This window comes from Typopeltis vanoorti, chromosome 20, assembly GCF_054136105.1.
Source record: "Typopeltis vanoorti isolate ZY-2024b chromosome 20, IOZ_Tvanoo_1.0, whole genome shotgun sequence".
In the NCBI taxonomy this organism is placed as follows: domain Eukaryota; kingdom Metazoa; phylum Arthropoda; class Arachnida; order Uropygi; family Thelyphonidae; genus Typopeltis; species Typopeltis vanoorti.
Genome location: NC_143568.1, coordinates 70,033,413 through 70,059,010, shown reverse-complemented (window position 1 = coordinate 70,059,010; position 25,598 = coordinate 70,033,413). Strand labels below are relative to the sequence as shown.

Genomic DNA, 25,598 nt, shown 5'->3' with positions numbered 1-25,598 from the left:
AAGCTCCTCACGTTGGTGATGGGAATCGAACCCAGGACACTCCTTTGCCTGAAACTAAATATTGGAAACATTAAAATTAGTTTTAATCCTTTCCCAACTTTAAAATTAGTTTTAACTGCCCCCCCCCCCCAACTAACCAAATACTACTAAAAAAAAAGTCAGAATTATGGCTTAGTATTAAATACAACTAAAACTAAGTATATGGTAATAAGCAAAAAAAAAACAGCAATAAAACACAAATTTAAGAGTATCAACTGGATTCATTCAAAATATAAAGGTTATAATTATTTAAGAATAATGATTACAGAAGATGTAACAACAGTTATGGAAATAAAATCAAGAATAAGGCAAAAGAAACAATCTGGAGTAATAAATTATTAATGACCTCTGGAATAAATAGACTAAAATAAGAATTGTAAAATTCTATATATATGGTCCACATTAAATTATGGATGTGAGATGTGGACATATACAAAATCCATAATCAGGAAATTGCAGGCCTTTGAGATGTGGTGCTATTGGAGAGCACTAAAGATTTCTTGGAAAGAGAAAAAAAAAACTAACGAAGAGGTATTGAAGAACGGATGCTCTGCAGTGGCGTAGCTAGAGCTGTTGCTGCCCCTCTCAATACACACCAAAAATATTACAAAAAGCCAAAACGACGTATAGGGAAATAAATTAAAACACTATGCTTATTTTTGAAGTAAAAAACTTTTAATTTCAACATTCTAAAATGTTATTTTTCTTGCTTTTCTGTTAGCAAAATCGTCGATGACATTGGCGAAGTCTATTTCATAGTAATGTAGGTAATTCTTAATCAAATTTTATTTAGAAAAACTTCTCTCACAACTAGGAACACTTACAGCAATTGCGAGGAAAATTCGCAGTAGTATTACGTTTAGAAATGAGTTCTCGAGACTGTATTTTAGAATTAACTGCAAAAGTTCAAAAAGGTTCAAAGTGCTGCCCCCTCTGCACCCCCTAGCTACGCCACTGCATTATTGCTTACTTTTAAATTAGAGAAGCTACTTTAGATGAAGAATGCAGTTTCTTGGATACCTGTTGTATATTTGTGACTACTGCTTTGCCACCCTGTCCGTACAGTCATTGGAGGGATGAGGATGAATTTTTCTTCATGTGTTTTATGTTTCATTAAATATGCTGCTCAAACCAAGTAGAAGTCTTCAGGGAATGAAAATATATATTAAACAGAACACAGTTTTTTCTTCCCTCCATATAATGCCATGCTTAGCTACATCTTCATATTTTGTATATAAAACATCTCCATGTTTTGTATATTGCTCCCATACATCAGAGGGCAGGACCTATACCATTTGTGCAAAAGTACCCAGAGGGAAGGAAGAAACATGTTAATGCATTTCTTCCTACCAGTGCTTTGATTTTTTGGGGAAACCAGTATGGGATAGCTCTTCCAGTAGAACAGAGAAAAAGGATGAAAAGTTAATTTGATAACCTTGGAGCTGAACTGTATATGGATGCTGGCCATTGGTGGAATGTGATTATAGTTGAACCTCAGTTGTCGAATGACTCTCATCTTGAAGAAATCGGTTCCTGAACATATTTTCCAAACAAAAAATGCACCGGTTTCCGAACAGTCAAACCAGCAACTGTATGTGCTCCATGTATGGTGGGAGATCATCAGTTACTGCTCGCCCTCCAGGCTTGGAGGACAAGTTGGTGGAGTTTGATTTTATCACAGTGAAGTCCCCCCCCCCCCAATGACTCCTTTAATTCAGCCCATGGACCAGCAGGGCATTTCGAACTTTAAGAAACTCTACACCAAAGCACTGTTTCGAAGGTGTTTTGAAGTGACCTCTGACACAGAATTAACGCTCAGAGAATTCTGGAAAAATCACTTCAACATCCTCCATTGCTTAAGTATAGTTCGCCCACTGATTAGAGACTCTTATACACTTCTGCGCATGTCCCAAAAAGGAGAATCCATTCCGATAATAGGGTAATCAGTCTGTCTTCTGGGATGAGTTTGTTTATTATTACAGGTCGGAAAATTTAGCTTTTCTTTTACGAACATTGTAGTTTTTAAAGTGTAACTATTTTGCTTGTATAACAGTTGGAAAAATGTACGTAGAGTATTAACAAAATTAAAAAAATATAGCATAAAACAAAAATTTAACGAAATTTATTTTTAAGAAAGTTTTCTATAATATAAAAATAATTATACAGAAAAACAGAATTTTTTTTCAAATGAACTTAGGTATTCTAAACTTACAGTTGAGAGAACTGAGACACTTTAATGTTCTAAACTGATTAATTATTTATGACTTGTTGTGACTCTTTTAACAAACCCATGCAAAAAAAAGGTTGGAAAAAAAATACCATTATCAAATCCTTTTAATCTTCATAGTCTGAATCGGTGTCAGAATCGCCATCACTTAAACTGATCACCAAAGGTTCGCATAATTCCTCGATAATTCTGTCTCTGTCCCAATACATATTTTCCAATGAGGTGACACGAGAGCAATATTTTCCCCAGTTTTGAACTGTAATACTTTCAATCACCTGTTCTGAAAGCTTGAAAAGTTTCGACATGTCAATATCCCCAGTGACGTTGCAATGGCGAATGAAACTTTTCACTTCTGCCCAAACATACTCAATAGCATTAATATAGCAATAGCATTAAAACAAAATCCGATTTCATGAAGTATTTTCCTTAAAGTTTCTCTTTTCCAAGGAAAATTAATTTTTTTCTTTAAGCACAGGAATCAATTTCGGAACAGTTGGCACTCTTTTCTCGACCACGTAAAATTCATGGATAGTTCTTCTTATAACATCTACATCAAAATCATTCAAAGCTACGGTTTTGATGGTTTTCTTTCTCTGGCACTTTTTTTTTAGGAGATTAAAATTTTGGCTTACCTTCATCTTTTGATTTCCTACGAATTCTTTTAACAGTCAATCTCGATACACCCACAATTGCACTTGCACGTTTTATGACTTCAGAAAGGGGAACAAGGAGACTGCCTTTTAACGATTCTTTTTCGCAGAATGTCAGCACATTATTTAATATTCTTTTGCAAGAACTACTGAAATGTTTAACAACAGAACTTGTTGACTGTACTGGATTCATCATACAAATTAATAATAAAATAAAAATGCAAAAAAGCGACAACAAAAACTAGTACAGCGACAGACAAGAAAGCACGTGATTTCACATGTTAGCGACCAATTCGTACATCCTTCATTTCGTTCTCCTCTTCAGCATGAATCGACTATTCTTGGCGAAACGCCAAGCAGAGACCTACAAACGGTGGGCGAACTATATCCTTGATAAAGCCTGGGTGAAAGTGATTTATAGGACCATGAACTCAGCCTGGAGGAAATTGTGGTCAGACTATGTAGCAGACAGAGACATTGAGGTCTTTGAGGCTGAGTATGTTGCTGTTGTCTATGATATTGTGTCTATGGGCAAAAGCATGGGCTTGGAAGTTGACAATGCTGATGTGGAGGACCATAGGAATGAGCTCTGAAGACATTTCCTCCATCAAGACTGATGGAGGAAATGTCTTCAGAGACAGAGGAAGGAAGGATGTTCCTAGTTCTTTGATCAACAAAATGTGTGTGAAATGGGGTGAGGTGCAAAGTTTTGTGGAAAGATATCACCTTGACAAAGCTGTAGCAAACCCCATCATAAACCTTTTCAATGACAATGCCATGTTTCACTTCAGAAACATTTTTAAACGTAGGCAAAAACAAATCTCATTGTACAGGTTTTTAGTGAGACAGAGGCCCAGTGTGTCTCAAGCAGAGTCCATCTCTTTTCTGTCTCTTGGCACCACTCTGCTTGAGAGTGGTGCCAAGAAACAGAAAAGAGAAAGAGAAAAACCCCACGACAGTTACCTGATGTTTTTATGGAAGGGGACTTCCCTTCCTCACTTCCTTCCACTTATGCCATCAACTCTCCTCCATACAGGTAAAGTGAAGTTAAATTTTCATCTATATTTTATCTATTTATTATGTTTATTCTTTTTTGTATACAATTTTATGCATGAAGTACTGTTATAAAGGTTTAAATAAGCAATCATCTGGGATTTGGGAATGGATTAATCCATTTTACATTACTTCTTGTGGGAAAATGGTTTCAGTTTTCAAACAAATCAATTTCCAAGCCTCTAGAAACGAATTATGTTCGACAACTGGGTTCCACTGTATTTTGCTTAATTTCTGCATTGGCTAGTGCTAGCATTATTATCATGTATCAGTATGTAGAAACCACTGGACTGATGGCATACTATACTGTAAATGATCAAGAAAAGGAAGAATGGTAGTTAAGATGTGATAAACATTATTTTGGCAGACTGTACTGATTTGCTTAAAATTCTTTGTAGACTGCTGCTGGATTTTGTGCTTACCCTCACTCCTATCTTTTCTAATTCAATTCAAAGGTGGAGTAGGCACAAAGTTCCTTTACAGTGAAATTTCATGATCTATAACGTTTGTTTTATTTTGAGGAGGAAGAGGATTCATGATTGGGGCTAGGAAGATTTTGATGTCGAACTTATGTTCATTTACTGAAGCATCAAAGCTAGCTAACTGGGAGAACACCTCCACATAATCACTAAGGAATTACAGAGAACCCACTGAACTCCTGACCCACTATCCAATCCTCATGTTCCTAATGTGCATTATTCATCTATAAGAATGACATTAAGAAAAAACAGTACTATTAAACTGGATTGACTACACTCAGCTCTTTGCTTTATGTAGATGGTATCAGTGTGCAGGGATTTAGGATTCTTTAACACGTTCATATCGGGAAGTGTTTCACATGTTTATTGTACCCATGAGACCTCTCATTACTCTTTATATGCTGCTTCTGTGTCAGGCAGGTTTACTGACACACAGTTTATACGGCGTTTTAGTTACAACTCTTTCAGTAGAATTTTATTTGAAGTTAGCATTTGTGATCTGTCTTAATCACAATGGCATCGAAAATTTCAAATGCAATCGAACAAACACTTATTTCATGTAATCGAAAATTTGGACAAATGTTAGGATAATTGTTTTTAGTTAGATGCTTTTGCTTGGCAGTACAAACGATTTTGCTCGAGTCTATGCAGCATAGTTTCTGTTGGAGGGGGACATGTTTCATTAGGGGTAGTGCCAGTTTTATCCCATTTGTCTATTGCACTATTTGTTGACAAATATATTACACAGACTGCAGATGTTTCTGTACCTTATTCAGTGATACAATAAAACTGCTTATTTTTCTTGTGTCACAGTATAGTGGTTGTTGGGGATGCCTTGCTGTTCACTATGTAAGGACATCTGCTTCCAGTTTTCAGACAGTACACACATAGGGAGTAAACATTGATCTGTTTCTAACTGAAAACGAATCCTCCTAAATTCTATAAGAAGAAAGAATGCATCTGATGAAAGCCAGCACACTAAAAACATGTGGGAAATCCACATCTTCTTCTAGTGATGAGTTTCCTGAGCCACTGTCAAAAAGGGAAAAAAAACACACACATCTGATGAAGTTTGAATTTTCAAAGATGTAGTGAATAATTCAGATGACGATTTCATTCAGATATTGTATTTACAGACAGTTCCTCATCTGAGAAGGAAGATATTTCACAAAGTAAAGCTTCTGAATTTTCAGTTTCAAACAAATGGACTCCGGTAAGTAACTCGACAGTACTGTACTGCTTCAGGAGTACCGTAGAGAAGATGAGCTACTTTTACCACTTGATGTGGAAAATCCATCTGCAGTGTACTCTGCATTTTTAACTGATGACCTAATAGAATTTATGGTAAGAAGCTAACAGATATGCAAATGAATGTTTATCTACAACTCAGGATTGTGAAACTCCAGGTAGAAAAGTGAATTCCAAGAATTAAACTTAAGAACAAAATTATTTATGTATATATTATGCTACTGATTGGCCAAGTGGTTAGCATATCCGCTCTCCAGCCAAGAGGCTGTAGGTTCAAATCCTGCGTAGGCATGGATGTTTGTGACACTCTCCCAATATGGACTGGGTCACCATGGGAGTAGTAGAGCCAAAACCTCCTGCAATGGGAGAGGCCTTCACCCTGCAGTGGGTAGAAATATAGGCTGTTCATTTATTTAATTTATTTATATTATACTACTATGTAAAAAAAAAAAAACTGCTGATCATTAGTGAATATTAGCATTATTAGATCATAGGATAAGCTCCTCCCTATATTATTTACTGAGCTAGCAATGCATACAGTTACTGTTTAATGATTAGTAATTTATATTTCTCAGACAAATCCCTTTCATCTGTTAATTTTTTTTTTTTTTTTAAATTATGTCCATCATAAATGCAAATATGAAAGTTTAGAATATATAGGATCACTCCATTCCCAGATACTTATAACACAAGCACACACATATATCACAAATGCAAATTATTCATAATCCATTTTACAGTACTGAAAGTATTTTTATTCGTGCCTATTCTTTCTCTTCCTTATATTTGCTATTCTTTACATCTTTTAGTAAATCAAGTATAATAACTAATAATCAAATATATCATTCTCTTTAATTGTTTTTAATTTATCCTGAAAAGGAATGTTCTTGAAAAGAACATTCCTTTTCAACCCCCCCCCCCAATATGTGGGATTAGTTACAATTGAAGATACCGAAAAACCGTCACAAAAAATGGTGCATCTGATGATACACAGGAATGAAATTTCTGGTGTCAATTTGCTCGCTTCACCAGATGGTTAGGTTCATAGTGAAAGAGCTATGATCATTCCGATGCGAATGTGTTAACTAAACTGAACAACTGCTGTAACAGATTTGCTGTGAAAATCGCAATAAAAAGACAAACTGTGAAAATACACCTTCATAGTGCAGTTGAAGGATGATAATGGGACATTACACCCATTGATTGGAAAAGCCTGAATTCGATTCTTGCTGTGATGAGAGAAATCTTGGAGTTTTTTCAGTTGAAGATGAGTTAGCTGTCAGGCAGTAGATGATGTGCATAGATGGATGGAGGATTAAGTAATGGAGATTGTTGTATGGCATGCCCTTCCACGGTGAATTAAGTAATAATAATAATAAATTTTAATTGACAAGAAATGGAGAAACTATAGACCAAGCAAATATTTAGGCACAATTCAGCTATTTAAGCACAATTTTTAGTGAAGATGGCAAATTAAATATAGATGTAGAGAGAATACACAAAGCTTGTATGAAAGGGTGTCAACTGAATAAATTTACATGGAATAAGAGAGTAATTAGTCACATTAAACTGTATCCGTATAGTGTTCAAACCAATTTTAAACTGTCAATCTGAAAGCTGGGTTAGAAATGAAATAGTTAATCAAAGTCCATGGATATGAAAGCTCTAAAGAAGATGAGATGGCATTGATAAAATCATATTAAAATGAATATTAGAGAAGCAACTTGGTATCATTTGAATGCAAGAATGTCACAGGAGAACTAGTTAAAGGTCACTTAAAAGGGTTTGCAAGAGGAAAGATTAGTAAAACAGCTCTAGGATGACAGAAAAAGCCACAGGGGAAGATCAAGATTTAAGCTGATAGCTGATTTTGGATTTGTTGCAGTTTAAAGTACCTTAGAAGACACCAAAATGTTAGATTTGTGTTGTAAGACCTGACAAATAACAGATTATTTAAAGACAGTTGATCTGTTAGCTAGCCATAATCTAAATTTAATTGTGGTATTGTCATAGTATCCTATACACCCATTGACACCAATAGTGCCCATAATACACCCAAAATACCTATCAGGAATTGATGCAAAAATTCCTGTATGAAAAAAAATGTCCCCAATGAGGAATGTTAGTGGTTAAAGTCTTGTTTATTTAGCATCATCTCTAGACTGTTTAGATGTTATTGAAGCAACTTGATCAAGATTACCATAGAAGTGTTTGGAATTTGGCATTACTCATGTAGTTTTAAAAAATGATGATCTTAGGCTGAATTTATTTAAAATCTGGATATGATAAGAAACTGGAGTGGTAAGTCATTTGAATACATGTGAGAAGATGTTTACTTAAAAGTATTTTGTATATACCTTCCTTTTGACAATTTTAAGAAGAGTTCTAGGAAGTCACATTCAATCTCCTGAAGAGGTACAAATCACATACTCTGACTGGCATCTTGTAATGCCTACTATGTGAAATATTAGCATTGGAAAATCAAGAAGTTTTAATTAGCCTTTTACTTCATATTTGACTTATCTGAATTTTTAGGCATCCAGTTTGGATGTTATATATACCTAAACATAACTTTAATTTTAATGCAAGTCAGATTCCAATTTAATGTTTTTCAGGAGAGTGGTGCAAAGTTTTTGTTTATGAAATTAAAGAAAACACTTAGTTCACATAACCACATAATAGTAATTGTGTGAAATATTGTTTATTATTAAATGTTCATAGAGCTGCAATAGATGTGTGTGTGTGTGTGGGGGGGTGCAAGACTTCAGACATGTAATTGAGATGTAAAAGCTATGTATACATTATGCTTACTATACATATAATAGTACATCTTATGTTATCAAAGACTGTTTCATACAGGGTGTTCCAAAAGTCACTGTATTGAAATAAGGGATATTATGAATACATTCTCATTTCATACTGTTGGTTTTTATCAGAAACCAGTGAAATGGTCTCTGAGAACAAGCAAGCACACTTATTTTATTTATGAGCATCCCAAACCTTAAAGTGCTAATAAAATGCAGGCATATGAACTCCAGGTTGAGTTCATGTCCTAAATAGTGCAATACAAAAGCAGTTCTACTGCCAATAGACTGTATTCTCATCAGGTCTCTAGTAAAATTTGGAACTTAAGTTTAAATTCAGTTATTTGGCTGTGAAATTAGGAGATATCTGTAAGCACCTATTTTTACTTATTTTATATTTTTAACCAATGTGCCAGTAAGTTCTGATAAACTACCAGTCTCAGAGAATTATCCCCAAGTAGTCATCTCACTCTGAGTAGAAAAGCTATGTATTGTCACACATCAAGAAGTAGGTAATTTTCATTACTCAGTGCGTGATCATTGCCCTTCTTATTGGAAACCTGAAGGGGCTTGAGAAAGTGCTATGTTTGGTTGCTAGCATAGGGTTTCTGGATTATCTGACCAGGAATCCTAACAAAGTGCTAAAGGTTTATTTTTATCATAATAAAAGAGAAATATTCCATCCAGTCTGTATAGGCTTTTCAGTATATAAATCTGCAGATGATGGAATTAAAGTAATTTTGTGAAATTGTCATCAACTGGCAAAATGATGGATTGTGTTTAAAACATTTAATGTTATAATTTTCCATCTCATTTGTGGTTTTTACTCTCACACACGTGCGTGCGCACACACTCACACCTGCCTACCTACATATGTTTCCCCCTTCCTTTTAAAACATATAGCATGAGGCTAAAATTTTGATAATCTACTAACATAAATCTAAAGACCAAACATGGGAAATCAACGCTCAAATAAGAACTAATTTACCTTCCCAGTTCAATATTTTTTTTCAAGAGATGGGCTTGTAGAACAATAACAGTAATGACATTCAGTGGGTGTAAAAAATTCATATTCAGAAGAGCACATTGGTCTTTGTGCTCGAGTCCCTATAAACAGTTTGAAAAAGAGTACAGCTTTGGATCATAACTCTTCACTGCCCACAGTATCCTTAGTATGTGTTAATTGATCATCTCTTTTTGCACTGAAATACACACACATACACACAACAGCATTGTGTGTTGACAAACATGAATATTTCCTCAAGCTGGATTTATTATGTTAATATATATCAAATTGGTACCACATTTAGATAATGATTAAGTAAAATTTTTCTTCTCATAAGTTATTCGCATTTTTTCAGGAAATGGGTTTGTGAGTTAATAACATTAGTAAAAACGAATGTTCAAAAGTTTGTCTTCATTTTGAGACAAGGTCTTGAGGCTATGTTGACCACCTATAAACTTGTTTGTAAAAATCTGAAAAAGTAGACTTTTAGATCATTACTCTTCACCAGACTCAGTGTAACTTTTATCCTTTTTACATGACATATTTGTCACAAAAAAAGTGATTTCTAAAGGAAAAAAAAACAGTAAAGACCATTCCACAGTTTCTCTTTGTTTTCCATTGGATTAAGTCCTGCTTTTGTAAGGTTTAAAATAAGGGAGTGCATTTTATTCTTGATTTTTTTTTTTCCATTTTGCACTTTTTTTTTTGATCTTTATAAAAATTATAACAAATAATTAAACTTAATTAAACATTAATACATTCACACTTGCTTTTGTCTCCTTATTTTAATGTAATTTGAACAAATAATACATTTGACTAAAATATTTAATTATAGGCAAAGTTGTTAGCTCGAAAGAAAAGGCAAAGAGAAGCCAAAGCTCTAGGAGATGCAGTAAGTATATGTCTATAATAGAATTTTTTCCTTTAATGTTTTAATTATTTTAAATAATGCATAAAATTTTAATTTTCATAATAAAATATTTAACGAAAAATTTTCTGTATTTTGAAATCAGATTACACGTTTTTTATACTGAAGATCATACCAGCTGCATTTATTTATGAGAAATGATTCAGAATCAGTATTAGAAATTACATTGTTCAGATTAATCTGAAAACATTGTTATCGAGGATAGGAAGTAGCAGATGTAACAGAAGGCTTGATTTCGAAGATTATTTATAGAATACTATGCTTCGTGGTATAAAACACCAGGGGAAACAAAATACGGTTAATTCTCTTTTTACATGATTTTGAAATAACACAGTTTAGAAAACTAAAGCAATTCTATTTTTACACAGTTTATTTTTAAAATTTCTGTTTGAATTCAGCTCTGTTAAAAAGGATATTTCCATTATAATTATCAATTCCTAGAAGGGTGCGTATGTACTTAAACTTGAATTTTGAGACCCCCCCCTCGATCAGTCTTTTAAATATTAGGGATTACTCTATGCTACAGAATCTAGACAATTGTGGTGACAACAAAAAAATCAACTTTTGTAATTACGATTCCCCAAAGTTAAGCCGACAGATGATCTGTTATATTCACTTACTGTTGGTTCCTAGAAGCAGAAGGGTGCTATGCTGATTCCTTGAAGTTAAGTTGGACCGTTATGGGAGGCAAGCCTATATCAAGCTGTTTGCTAAACAATCATTTCTTGTTTACAATTCAAAACGTTTACATGTCTTGTGTTTTGTTCGTGCAATAGAGTTATACAAAGATCTAGTCAAAACTTTCTCAATGATTAATTACAGAGTTCGTGGTAAAAAAAAAAACAACCTTCAGAATTATTGGAAATTAGTGCTAATTTAGTTTCTTTTACTAAAGAAAACGTTTTGCCATTGTAATATGAACAGGACGGCCAATGTGTGTTTCAAATGATGGAAGTGATTTAATTCTAGTCTCACAGAAAAGAATGTGGCTATTGTCAGAAAGTGACGGCAAATAAAATTTAACTAATAACCATATGCACGGGTGTATTTGGGCCTTTTCAAATTTCTGTTTTATTAGTGACACACTATTTTCTTTAAGAAAGATACATATCTATATATTTAAATAAGTATTTAAAATAAAAAATATTCCATTAATATTAAATAGAGCTTTATTCAATGATTTTCATATATTTTGAAAGTTTATTTTTCACTAGGTTAGACTATAATAAATTTAGTTTAATCCTTTATCCCAGTGAGAGCAAACAAAGGTGCAAACTTTGTTTGCTCTCACTGGGATAAAGAATTAAACTAAATTTATTATATTTCATATATTTTGTTTGAAAATAACTTATTGTTAATATCGGGTTTTCACATCTGAAACCATTCTATTTTTTCCTATGCACTGTATTCTTTTTTTACACAGTTTTTTCTGTAACCAATCTACTGTGTAATTGGAGAATTGGGTGTATATTATTTATGAAGTTGCTGATATTTCACTGGATTTAAAACTGTTCAAACATTAGCAACTTCTTATCAAGAATTAGGCATTTGGTTGTACCATCTTGTAAGTAGTCTCTCCCTCCCCTCTTTTGGTCTATATTTACTTCTTTTGGTAGCTGATATTTTTCTATCCTTTATGTTCCTTGATCTTTTCATTTAAACTATTTATACTTTAAATGAAAAACTGTCTGATTTTGTGCAGTCTTTGTTCTAAAAATAATCTCATTTCTGCTGCTTGTATTCTACTTTGACTTTCTTTTTAACGGTCCATATTTCTCTACCATATAATAAAGTAAGGGTAGTGGCTACTAGTTTATAAAATTTAAGTAGGGTTTCTCGTCTTTTTTTTTTTTTTTTCCTCATTCAGTGTAATTAGACTGTGTCATCTATTCTGTTATTTTATCTTCTGTGACAATTTTTTGATCTATTGGTTGTACCATCTTTACTGGGCTTTCCATCTTGTAAGTGGTCTCTCTCTCCTTCCCTCTTTTGGTCTATATTTATGATCTCTGCCTTGAAAGCCAAGATTTTTGTTTTCATGAAATTTTTACATTGTAATGTTGGCTTATTTAATTCATAAACTGATTTTTATAGGTCATCTTCATTATCTTGTAATATAATCTTGTCATATTATTGATAATATTTCTTCTGGTTAATGGAGAGGGAGACATTGTTTTATTTTTATAATTTGAAGACAGACTGCATCATTCTCTTACACTTTGATTAGTTTCTATCAAGGTTAATATTGATTTCATTATTAGTAAAGGTAGGTATCCATTAACTTAATACATTTATTTAATTTTTCTGTTTTTTTTATACTATGAAGAAATATTGTGAGTGCTAAGAATCATATTTCTTTGCTTTTCTAATAACTTTGTATTACTCTATGCAGTTTTTTATTTTTTATTTTTTTTTTAAATCTTAATCTTATTTATGCCCCAGTTGAGTTTTTGTACATATTAGTTTTTATATTGTCAAATATTTCCATTCATTTATCTTCTGTCAAGAATGTTAGTCTTGTTTTGTATAAGTAGTGATTACTGCATAAATGTGACTTCTTACCTCATGCACTGTTTATCAACAGAACATAAATCAGTGTCATTTTGATTTTTTATATTCAGCATTGTTCATAATTACTTGATGTCATTTATCCGAATTTTACCAACTGGATTTCTGTGATTATCTCATTTCAGACCATGTAAAAATTGAAATTGTCAACTGGACAGTCGAAACTAATAGAGTTGACTGACTATTGCAAACTTGTAAGGGCCACAGGAATATTTTATTACAGTAATAAATTTAGTTTAATCCTTTATCCAAGTGTAAGCAAACAAAATTTGCACCTGAAGTATCTTCAGGACTGAGGCAACTCGTGGTAAAGGTGGACCAAGTTCTCATCACCACTTGTCTTTATTATAGTCTAACCAAGTGCAAAAAAAAAAAAAAAAAAAAAAAAAAAAACTTCCAACATCTTTCTCTAAATCCAGAGTAATTTAATAATAAGGTGAGACACCTTTTGGCAACTTGTATAGGTAAATATGACCTCTCCATTGCTTCCACCTTAGTATCACTACCTCTGGATCTGACTCCCACTGACGAGACCTCAATAAAGGTTGAAACCGGTCTGGGTAGTGGCCCTTCTCTTAATGCATAGCATTATACATGTCTGCAATGAGATGTGCTTTGCATTGTGGGAGATACTAAGACAAGTAATGATGAGAGCTTGGTCCACCTTTACCATGAGTTGCCTCAGTCCTGAAGATACTTCAGGTGCAAATTTTGTTTGCTTACGCTTGGATAAAGGATTAAACTAAATTTATTATAGTCTAACCAAGTGCAAAAAAAAAAAAAAAAACTTCCAACATTTTATTACAGTAAATTATATTAGCCAAGAAATTCTTGTTTTAATTCTTTAAGTGTAGGCAAACAAAGTTTGCACTGTAATATCTTCATGACTAGGCTACTTGTATATATTGCAACATATAACTTGTATATGTTGCCACCTATTGGTGAGAGTGATCATAAGGTCTTGACCTGGGAGGTGGCTAAATGTGTGGAATTTTCAATTAAGACAGGGTATATGTGGAATTACCATGCTGGCAAGTATGACAAGCTTAGGAGAGTGCTTGGATCAATGCCATGGCATGTACAACTGCAAGGGCTGGATGTCGATAGAGCATGGGAAGTGGTCAAGGAGCATTTACAAGAGGTTATGGCTGATTTAGCCGCTGTAATAGACTATTCACCTCCACTTCATTCATCACAATTCCAGCATAAACTAATGGTTCCTTCATTTTTTCAATGTCACCACCTGGATGATATACTTTTGCAAAGTGCTCGCTCAATAATTCCACTATATCGACTGATTCAGTGACCTCCTTACCATTGTCATTCCTTAAAATCATTTTGCTGTGTATAGTTTTTTTCTTGCTTGCAGCATATTGAAAGAACTGTTTGGGATTCTCTTTAGCTTGTATAGCTAGTTTCCTTTCATAATCTGCTTTTGCTTTTTTTACCACACTCGTTACCCTTCTGGCCTGCACTTTATACTGTTTGTGTGCCTGCAGGTCACCTCTTTCTTTAAATTCCCTCCACAGTTGTTTCTTTTTTTGCAGCTCAAGCATAATGGTGTTATTCATCCATTTAACCCCTACTTGTTTTACTTTCGGACCCTAGGTCCGAAAGTAAAACAAGTAAAACAGGTGGTGACATTGAAAAAATGAAGGAACCATTAGTTTATGCTGGAATTGTGATGAATGAAGTGGAGGTGAATAGTCTATTACAGCGGCGCTTCCCAAACTGTGGGCCATAAGTTTTGTCTAGGGGGCCGTGAAATAATGAAAACAAATTTAAAATGTTTTAAGACTAAGTAGTTTTTTTTATCTTAAAAGTAGCGTATTTAATTTGTATTATTTGTTATTTATGTTTTGTTATTTTTTTATATTTTAATGGAAAAAGTCACACATTGGTGTTGGTTCACAAATTTTTCTTCCTGCGTATTTCGCCGCTTAATGAATATTAGTAAATATATGCATATTCATATAAGAGTTTCATTTCAATGATATTGATAAGAATCACAAAAAAGCTTACAAATGCAAAATCTTGAATATAAATTGAATTGAATATAAATACAATAAATATTATAATAATATATGTCTGTGTTACGATTTTTGTTTGATAGGGGCCGTAAAATATTTTAATTTTTGCAAAGGGAGCCTTTACATTCATAAGTTTGGGAAACACTGTATTACAGAAACTTAATGTGAATACATCTGTGGGATTGGATGGTATACTGGCACAGGTCTTGCGTGAAGTGGCTAAAGAATTATCAGTGCCCTTGACCATGTTGTTTAATCTGAGTCTCGGGTCTGGTTTAGTCCCGAAGGTGCGGAAAGAGGGGAAAATAGTTCCACTGCATAAAGGAGGATCCAAGACTACGGTTGCAAATTACCGATCGATCAGCATATCAGGAGTCGTCAAAGTCTTGGAGAAAGTAGCCAAGGGAAAAATACAGGAATGGATTGAAGAAAATGAGATACTGTATGGGGGACAGCATGGCTTTGTGAAGGGTAGATCATGCCTCAGTAACTTGCTCAAGTTTTATAACACAGTGAGCTGAACTGGATAAGGGAAATGGGTTTACAGTGATACTGTTGGACCTGGCAAAGGTATTTGACAGGATACCACTTGGAATTCTAATCCGTAAATTACAACATATGGGAATGGATATAGGGTTGGTGAGATGGATAGGTGGGTGGTTCATGGAGAGATATCAAAGAGTAGTTTATTCTGGAGTAGAGTCCAAAAGACAGCCTGTGACTAGTGGTGTGTTGCATGGTTCTGTTCTTGGACCACTGCTGTTTAATTTGTTCATTAATGATATAGGGAAGGATCTAAGAGGAACAATTCATTTGTTCACTGATGATGCAAAGTTGGGTAGGGCAATAGTGAATGCAGAAGATGTCAAAATCTTGAAGGACGACTTGGATCGATTGGAGTTCTGGGCTTAGGAGAATGGATGTCAGCTTAATGTGACAAAATGTAAGGTTATGCATTTTGGGGTGAAAAGATTAGCAGCAGTATACCACATTGGTGGAACTGTACTTCAGGAGATTGATGAGGCCAGGGACTTGGGAGTGTTGGTGGATAGGGAGATGAAGTTTAGGGGGCACATTGCAAAAGTAGCTAAATCAGCTCATCAACTCACTTGGTTGTTGAAAAATACCTTGACGAGCAGAGACAAGCAAGTTATTGTACCTCTGTACCGAGCCTTAATAAGACCTCATCTCGACTACTGTGCCCAGATTTGGTCACCTAGTTCCTTCTTGATGGGGAGGAGGTGGAGAGGATCCAGAGCCGAGTGACTAAGATGATAGCAGGTCTATGGAATGACCCATATGAGAACAGGTTGAAGATTTGTGGGTTGCAGAAATTAGTTGATAGGTGGAAAAGGGGAGATATAATTGAGACATTCAAATTGCTAAAGGGTTTCTATAGGATTAATTCTGAGGATATTTTTGAGATCAGGACTGGTGTTTGGAGAACTAGGGGACACCTATGGAAGCTGGGCAAAAGTGTGGTTAGCAGGAGTGTTAGAGCTGGGTTCTTTACTTTTAGAGTGGTAAATGAGTGGAATAAGCTGCCTGAGTCTGTTGTGGGTGCAATGATGGTGAGTGAGTTCAAGGCAAGGTATGTTAGATGCTGTGAGAATGTCATATAGTGGACATGATGTTTAGGGCCTCCCTCGATGAATCTAAGGACTCCCTGGAGTCGCCCGTAATAATAATATATGGATGCAGATAATTTAACAATAAATTGTCCTAATAATAACTGGTTTCCACCTTTATTAGGGTCTCATCAATGAGAACTAGACCTGTGAAGATATGTTAAATCAATGAAGTAGTCATGTTTCTCAATGATTTCTTTTCATGTTATTCTTTATTATTTCAACTTTCAACTTCATTGTTTCTTAATAGGATGCTTAAGGGTCAAAGCTATACAGCTTTGACCCTTAAGCATCCCATTAAAAGCATTCCTTCAAAGGTTATGTGGAGGTCTCCTCCTCGACATAACCTTTTAAGGAATGTGGAGAACCTACTGGGATTTCTAACCTAATGCCCAATCCTCATCTTTTTCATGGTTCATCCTGTTAGGTATCCACCCAAATACTGAATGGATGAGGATGGGCTGGCAATTTGGGATTTAGCCGACCAAACTGTATTCTTATTAGCTTATATGACAGAATTTCATTCCCACAAGGGCATTGCACACTTAAACAAGGACCCATTATTTTTGTCAGAGAACCAGAGCAGACAGCACAAAGTCAGCTACAGGAACAAATCCTGTAACACATCCCAACTCAACATCAGCAGAGTTCAAGATTGATACTATCAACGAAAGAAGCATCAGTGGAAAAGAGATGGAACTAGCAGAAGAATTGGATAAGTACCAGGTTAACATTATAGGCATGACTGAAACAAAGAAGACAAAAACAGGTGAGATCTTTGTAAGCAACAAATACAAAATGTTACATTCAGGCAATAACAATTAGGGAAAAGAGGGAGTAGGTATAGTATTCAACACTAATGAGGATAATCTTGAATGGCGGGCAACATTAAGTAGAGTGATGTGGGCAAATATCTGAATGGGGGAACCAGACAGTCTTATGGTCCCACAGAAAGTTCTACCAAGAGAGAAGTGGAAGAATTTTTTGAGGCATTGGAGAAGGCAGTGGATGCAATGAAAACAGAAAAGCTGGTCCTTGGAGATCTAAATAGCAGAGTAGGAAATGATGACCAGACATATAGAAATGTTTTGGGAAGATTTTGAGAAAAGAACAAAGCTAATAGTAAATACCTTCTGGATTTCTGTTCTGGACATGGGCTAGTTATTATTAATACCATGTTCTAGCATAAAAATGTGCACAAATTCCCATGGAGAGAAGATGCAAAAAATAAGAAAAATATCATTGATGATGATGTTTTCTTCTGCTTCAGGACACAAGAGTGTACAGCGAATTTGAAATAAGAAATAATCACTATTTATTGTTGAGCAGGATAAAATTGAATTTCATATTGAAAAGAAGAGTGTTTAAGAAAGTTTTAAACAAATCAAAGTTAAGCAGCTTTCAGAAGTGAACTGTAGATACACAAACATCAATTAAAAATAAAGATATCTGATATCAAAAATGGAAAGAGTTTGAAAACAAGAACTGAACCTTGAAGATTCAATGGCAAACCCTGAAGAAAACATTGATTGATGCCAGAGAGGCATATGGTGAGGTTGTCTGTATGGATAGAAAAATCAGAGCTCCATGGTGAAATCAGGAATTTAAAGAGGCATTCAAGGAAAAGAAGAAAGCATATTAAACCTGGCAAGTAAATAAGTTTGTACTCTTAGAGAATACAGATAGAAATGTAAGAAACAAAAGTACTTTGAAGAACTAGCTAAACAAAAGTTGTGGGTAGACTTTGATAAGAACATAGGAAATAAATATCAGCAAAATATTCTGGACATTATTAAAAAAGTATTGTAAATGAAATCAGAGATGAAAAAGGTGACATGAACACTGATGATAAAAAATATTAGATGTCTGGAGTAATTACAGTAAAACCCCTTTTTTACACTTTTCAGGAGACTGATGGAAAAAAGTGTAAATAGCAGGAAATTTAAAAAAAACATTAAAAAAAGGCTAAAAGATGACTTACTGCTGGTATGTGAGTCTACATACTAGATTACAAAATTTAATAACTGAAAATAAATGAATTTACAATGTACTTACATTTATCTATTTAAAAAAATCTTTTATTGTTTTTGCTTTTCGGTTTTTTTTTTTTTTTTTTTTTTGATTTAGTGCCAGATTGCTTTGCATTGAGTTCAATGCTTGACCTGTTTTTTTACTATCGTGTTCAAAGTGGACATGGAGAGTCCAAAATCTTATGCTAAATGCACACGTGTTCTGGCATGCCAATTTACACGTCGCAGAATTGTCATCATTTCTTCTACTGAAATACATTTTCTGTCTTTTTTCTTTTTGTTACCAACATGGATAATCCACCACCGCAAAGCAACTATCACATGCTAAATTACGTTGCAGAAAATCTGCAATATCAATTTGTACTGTGATTGAAAAATCATGGTATCGCTCATCACTACGTTACTGCTGCAGGCGCGCAAGTCACCGTGATGGCAGAAATGAAACTACAGCCGAAAGCAACGCCACCTGAGAACAGAAATGCGCAGATTTCCGCTGAAATCGATTTCGAAAATCGGTATTGCCACCGAGAAATAACATCCACGTCAAGTTGTTAATGGCAGGAAAACAATACATCGTGAGAATAGGCCTTAAGAAGGGACCAACAGAAAATGACGTAAATGGCAGGAAAACGTAAATAGCGGGAACGTAAAAACGGGGTTTTACTGTACTTAGAAAGACTGCTAAATAATGAAACAAGCAGTGTCAGCACAGTGGTAGAAACCCAACATGAATGCAGTAAATGATACATATTCCTATTTGAAGTAGAAAAAGTCATCAAAAACCTGAAATGTGGAAAGGTAGCTGTAGTAGATTTATATTTGAGCATTTCTGGTCAAATTTAGAGTTTTACAATGGTTAGGTTAGGTTGTGATTTGGTGAGATTTATGCAAGTAAGTATACAAGAAATGTTCAAGTGTACAGGAAGCTTCGTGAAGAAAAAGCTGGATTCAGGACAAATGGAGGTTGTCAGTATCAGATTTCCACTTTAATACAAATAGTTGAGAAATCGTGGGAATATAACAAGGATTTTTTTTTTTTGCTGATGATGCAAAGTTGAGTAAAGCAATAGTGAGTGCACAGGATGTCAAAATTTTGCAGGATGATTTGGATAGTTTGGAGGGCTGGGCTAAGGAGAATGGATGTCAATTTCACGTGGCAAAGTGTAAGGTTATGCATTTTGGGGTGAAAAGATTAGCAGCAGTATATCACATTGGTGAAACCGTACTCCAGGAGATTAACAAAGCCAGGGATTTGGAAATGTTGGTGGATAGGGAGTTGAAGTTTAGGGGGCTCATCGCAAAAGTGGCTAAATCAGCTCATCAAATCACTTGGTTGCTGAACAAGCAGAGACAAACAGGTTATTGTTCCTCTGTATTGAGCCTTGATAAGACCCCATCTAGACTACTGTGCCCAGATATGGGTGCCAGGGGAGGAGGTGGAGAGGATCCAGAGACAAGTGACCAAGATGATAGCAGGTCTATGGAATGAACCTTATGAGAACAGGTTGAAGATTTGTGGGTTGCAGAAATTGGTTGATAGGCAGAAAAGGGGTGATATGATTGAGACATACAAATTACTGAAAGGTTTCTATAAAATTAATTCAGAAGATACTTTTAGAATAGGACTGGTGGTGGGAAGACTAGAGGCCATACATGGAAGCTGGGCAAGGGTGTTAGAGCTATGTTTTTTACTTGGAGAGTGGTGAATGAGTGGAATAAGTTGCCCGAGTCTGTTGTGGATGCCATGACTGTGAATGAGTTCAAGGTGAGGTATGATAGATACTGTGTGAATGTCAAATAGTTGTTCTTGGCATGATGTTAGGGCCTCCCTCGATGAGTCTGTCGACTCCTTGGAGTTGCCCGTAATAATAATAATTTGTATATAAGATTTGTTGATCTGAAAAAGGCATATCGCAAAGTGCAAAGAGGAAAAGTCTTCAAAATGCTACATTATATTGAGCATTACATTGTCTCTATTTAAACTGTATGTCAGCAGTTAGAATCGAAGGAGGTGCAGGAAGATGTTCATCATCATCAATTTCCTGATATGTATCCCCCATGGGGCGTTCAGATTGCTATGACAGCACTATGTGATTAAGTTTAGTCAGAGAAGATAGTTTGATGTTAAATCAGGTGTGTAACAAGGGTGCATGTTATCTCCACTGTTATTCATTATATATATATGGATCATATGACGGAAAGTGGTATTAAATCTGATATCAAAATTGACACTGTTAATCTTTGCTTTATGTAGATGATGTTCTGAATAAATCCAGTTAAAAGACGTACATTTAAGATCTAATGATATTCGTGTCTTGACAGATAATAGATTAATTTAATCCTCTGTAGCTCAGTCAGTATAGATGAAGCCCTTTGGTCAGAAGGATTTGGGCTCAATTCCCATCAATGACGTGGAACCTTTATCCGATCTTTTTTGACTAAAGGTGAGTTAGCCGATCTCATATGGAGGCAGAGGGTTTTTTCACCCAGAAACTCATCCCTCAGAACAGGCAAACCAGCTCTGTGGACACACATGGATTTAGAGTCAAAAATATATATCTAACCCCTCATTATGTGGCTCAACCCTCCCCCTCCCACTCACTCAAAGGGATGTTGGAGAATCCCCATATGAATAAATAAATAAATCGATTCATTTGTAGGGAAATTGCTGATCAGGAGTTAGTAATGGTACATTTTCATGCAGTACTATCATAATTATCCTGTACCCCCCCCCCCCTCCCCCACGAAGAATTTTTGAATACAGTACAGAAAATTCTGTATCACTATTAATTATTACTCTGAATTAGATATAGTTGTGAAAATTTTTTTTTGGTTGGCTACAAAGTAAATCATACTAGGCAAGTAATGCTTCAATAAAGGTTCTGGGTAGTGACCCTGAATAGCAATATATGCATCCAAAAGGAACTGTGTTATATTACAGGTTACTAGAACAGTTGGATCTGAAATTAATCTGCTCACTACAAGTAGCTTATCAGTTGTAAAAATGTCACACAGAGACTTTCTTTATTCATGCTTCAGTAAAAGATTAATATAAAGTCTTATGATATTTCTAATTAATGTTCTCTAAATATATTCCTTTGAAATATTATCTGAAATTACAAATACAGTAAAACCCCTTTTTTACACTTTTCAGGGGACTGATGGAAAAAAGTGTAAATAGCAGGAAATGTTAAAAAAACATTAAAAAAAAGGCTAAAGGATGACTTACTGCTGGTATGTGAATCTACATACTTGATTGCAAAATTTAATAACTGAAAATAAATGAATTTACAATTACTTACATTTATCTATTTAAAAAAATCTTTAATTGGTGATTGTTTTTGCTTTTTTTTTTTTTTTGACGCCACATTGCTTTGCATCGAGTTCAATGCTTGACCTGTTTTTTTACTATCGTGTTCAAAGTGGACACCGAGAGTCCAAGATCTTTTGCTAAATGCACACATGTTCTGGCATGCCAATCTACACGTCGCAGAATTGTCATCTTTTCTTCTACTGAAATACCTTTTCTCCCTTTTTTTCTCCATGTAACATGGACAATCCACCACAGCAACTTGAAAGCAACTTTCACACGCTAAATTATGTAGCAGAAATTCTGCAATATCAATTCGTACTGTGATTGAAAAATCACGGTATCGCTATCGTATCACTACATTACTGTTGCAAGCGTGCAAGTCACCGTGATGGCGGAAACGAAACTACAGCCGAAAGCAACGCCATCTGGGAGCAGAAATGCACAGATTTCCGCAGAAATCGATTCGAAAATTAGTATCGCCACCCGAGAAAAAAACGCAAATCACGGGAAATAACATTCACATCAAGTTGTTAATGGCGGGAAAACAATATATCTTAAGAATAGGCCTTAAGACGGGACTAACGGAAAATGATGTAAATGGCAGGAAAACAAATTGCAGGAATGTAAAAACAGGGTTTTACTGTATATTTATGTGGAAAAATTAAAAAAATAATGCATGATAAAAAATTTAAAATAAGTGTTCAGTTTTTGTTGCATGATATATTTTATAAATATATTTTCTGTATGTTTGCTTTAAACTAAAATTTATTGCCATCACTATATAATGCTATTAATCAGGCCCTATAGCAACTACAGAAACAGTTACTAGTCATAGGTATCGTATTATATTTCTAATAGAATAAACAGAATGTGTGTTTGCAAAATCTTGTGAGCATTACAACTTAAGGCAGTTCTTTGCAGTTTTTGGTTTCTGACCATCCTAGTTTTTCATTATTAAATAAAATCGAATTCTGATAAGTGGTGGGTTGATTACGTAATCTGAAGAAATTATCTTATCCCATATTTTGGTTTGGAATTTCACTTTATATTAATGTTGCATATGTATAATCTAAATAGTCATTAGTTGCAGTTAATTTGATGCAGAATTTTTTTCAAAAGGTGCATAATATATTTCCTAATTTTAAATACTATTAAGAATTTCCATCAGTAGAAATAAACTTGTGGATAGCTCATCACTCTTCTGTTAGATAAGCCAGATTTATTTTCTCCACATGGCAGTTGTCAGGCTCTATATGTGGAATTTTAATGTAACTTGCTATTCACGTCATCCTCTCCTCAGCTTAGATTAGATTATTTATTTATTTTCAAGATTTAAGAATGCATTTTGGAAATATTTATCGAAATTTTAGTTGATTGTTTTATTAAGTTTCACATGAACTTTTATTTACTCACTGCATAAGCAGGAGCAACAGTTGAATGTTTAATTGGAATCAGATTTCATTATAATGTGATGAAAATGAGGTTGGTAAGAATTAAATAATAAATTCTATAATAATACATCAGGACTAGTGAATTTCCAGAACCAGTTTTCTTGATTATGTCATATGGACTATGAGGCAAGAATGATTATGCAATAAATTATAGATGCCAAGAATATTCTTGATTTAATCCTTTATCCCAAGTGTAAGCAAACAAAGTTTGCGTGTGTGTGTGTGTGCCTTCACAGCTGGGCTACTCGTATATATAGAGGCTAATGACTTCACGTCAATTGCCTTAGTATCCCATAATGCAAAGCACTCTCCACTTTTGAATGTGTATAATGCTAAGCATTATGAGAAGGGCCACTACCCAGACCAGCTTCGAAAACTTTTTATAGTTAATTCTGTTTCTCATCATCATCATCAAATTCCTGCCATGTACCCTCAAGGGGTGTACAGGATATGACAGTACTACATGAAAAATTTACATCATTATTAACTTCCTATCTACAATTTTCCTCCAAATCAGTCTGTTACTTGTCAAGACTCCGACATTATCAGATTTTATATTTCTATCGCCTAAGGCACTTTGTACCGTATCAATCCACCTATATCTTGGTCTTCCTCTGGGTCGTTTTCCTGCCAACCTGGCAGAGAACACTTGTTTTGCTAATCTTTCCTCTCCCATTCTATTTAAGTGACCATACCACCTCAGATTAGCTCTGCTAACGCATTCCTGGATGCTGACAATGTCAAGTTCTTTCCTAATATCCTCATTTTTAATATGATATTGCCATTGATGCCATCTGTTCACGCCTCTAATCTTTCTCAGGACTCTCATATCTGCGGTCTCTAGTCTTTGGTCAAGTGTTTTACTTCTGACCCAGCTCTCAGATCCATAAGTTAAAACTGGTTTGAACACTGTCTTGTATACAGCTAATTTAGTGTTCCAACTAATTTCTCTCTTATTCCATATGAATTTATTTAATTGACTTCCCACCATACCAGCTTTGTTGATTCTGTTGTCTATTTCTATATTTAATTTACCATCTTCAATAAAAAGCGTGCCTAAGTAACTGAAATGTTTTACTTGTTCCATAGGTTCTCCATTCACAACACAGTTGACATTTTCAATGATTCTGCCTATTTTCATTGTCTTTGTCTTTTTATTGCTGACCTTCATACCATATCTATTACAACAGCTATTCAATTTAGTCAGAGAATCTTGCAGACTTGTAGCAGATTTATTTAGAAGTATAACATCATCCGCATAAAGCAAAGAGCTGACATTAACATCTCCAATTTTGATATCAGGTTTAATACCACTTTCCTTCATAATGTGATCATATAGATAATGAATAACAGAGGGGATAATGTACATCCTTGTCTCACACCAGATTTAACATTAAACCATCTTCCTGTACTTCCTTCAATTCTAACTGCTGACTTACAACTCAAATAAAGACTAAGTATTGCTTGATATAATGCCCCATTGACACCATATAACTGCAGCGTATTGAATAGCTTCTCTCTTGGCACCTTGTCATATGCCTTTTCCAAATCGACAAAACTTAAATACAGATCTTTGTTATATTCCCATGCTTTCTCAACTATTTGTCGTAAAGTGAAGATCTGATCCTGACAGCCGCTATTTGGCCTGAATCCAGCTTGTTCTTCACCAAGCTTTTCTTCCACAATTCTTCTCAACTGTTTCTCAAGTATACTTGCATAGATCTTGCTAGGAACACTCAGTAGGGAAATACCTCTGTAATTCTCACATTCAGTTTTATTTCCCTTTTTATATATGGGTACTATGAGAGCTCTACCCCAATCATCGGGAATTTGTCCCTCAGTCCAGGTTTTCTGAACTATGCAGTGCAGCCACTGTAAGACTTTTATACCACCATACTTCAGCATTTCTGGTTGAATATCATCTACTCCTGCTGCCTTTCCACATTTCAAGCCTTTGATGGCTTTTTCTACTTCAAGTATGGATATGTATTCCTGACTGCATGCCTGGTCAGTGTTTTTTATCACTGTGCTGTCATCACTGCTTGTTTCATTTAGCAGTTTTTCAAAGTAATTACTCCATACTTCAAGGATATCTTTTTCTCCTGTTTTCATGTCACCTTTATCATCTCTAACTCCTTTTACAG

The 25,598-nt window shown here is 34.7% G+C and overlaps 1 protein-coding gene across 1 annotated transcript in view; it reads left to right on the top strand.

Annotated features, from left to right (window-relative positions):
• The window catches only part of LOC150095550 (ribosome production factor 1), a 77,789-nt gene that overhangs the window by 5,666 nt on the left and 46,525 nt on the right, over positions 1-25,598 (top strand). The window contains exon 2 of the mRNA XM_090410164.1: positions 10,342-10,398. Within this exon, the coding sequence (XP_090266290.1) occupies positions 10,342-10,398 (57 nt within the window). The remainder of the gene's footprint in view (positions 1-10,341; positions 10,399-25,598) is intronic.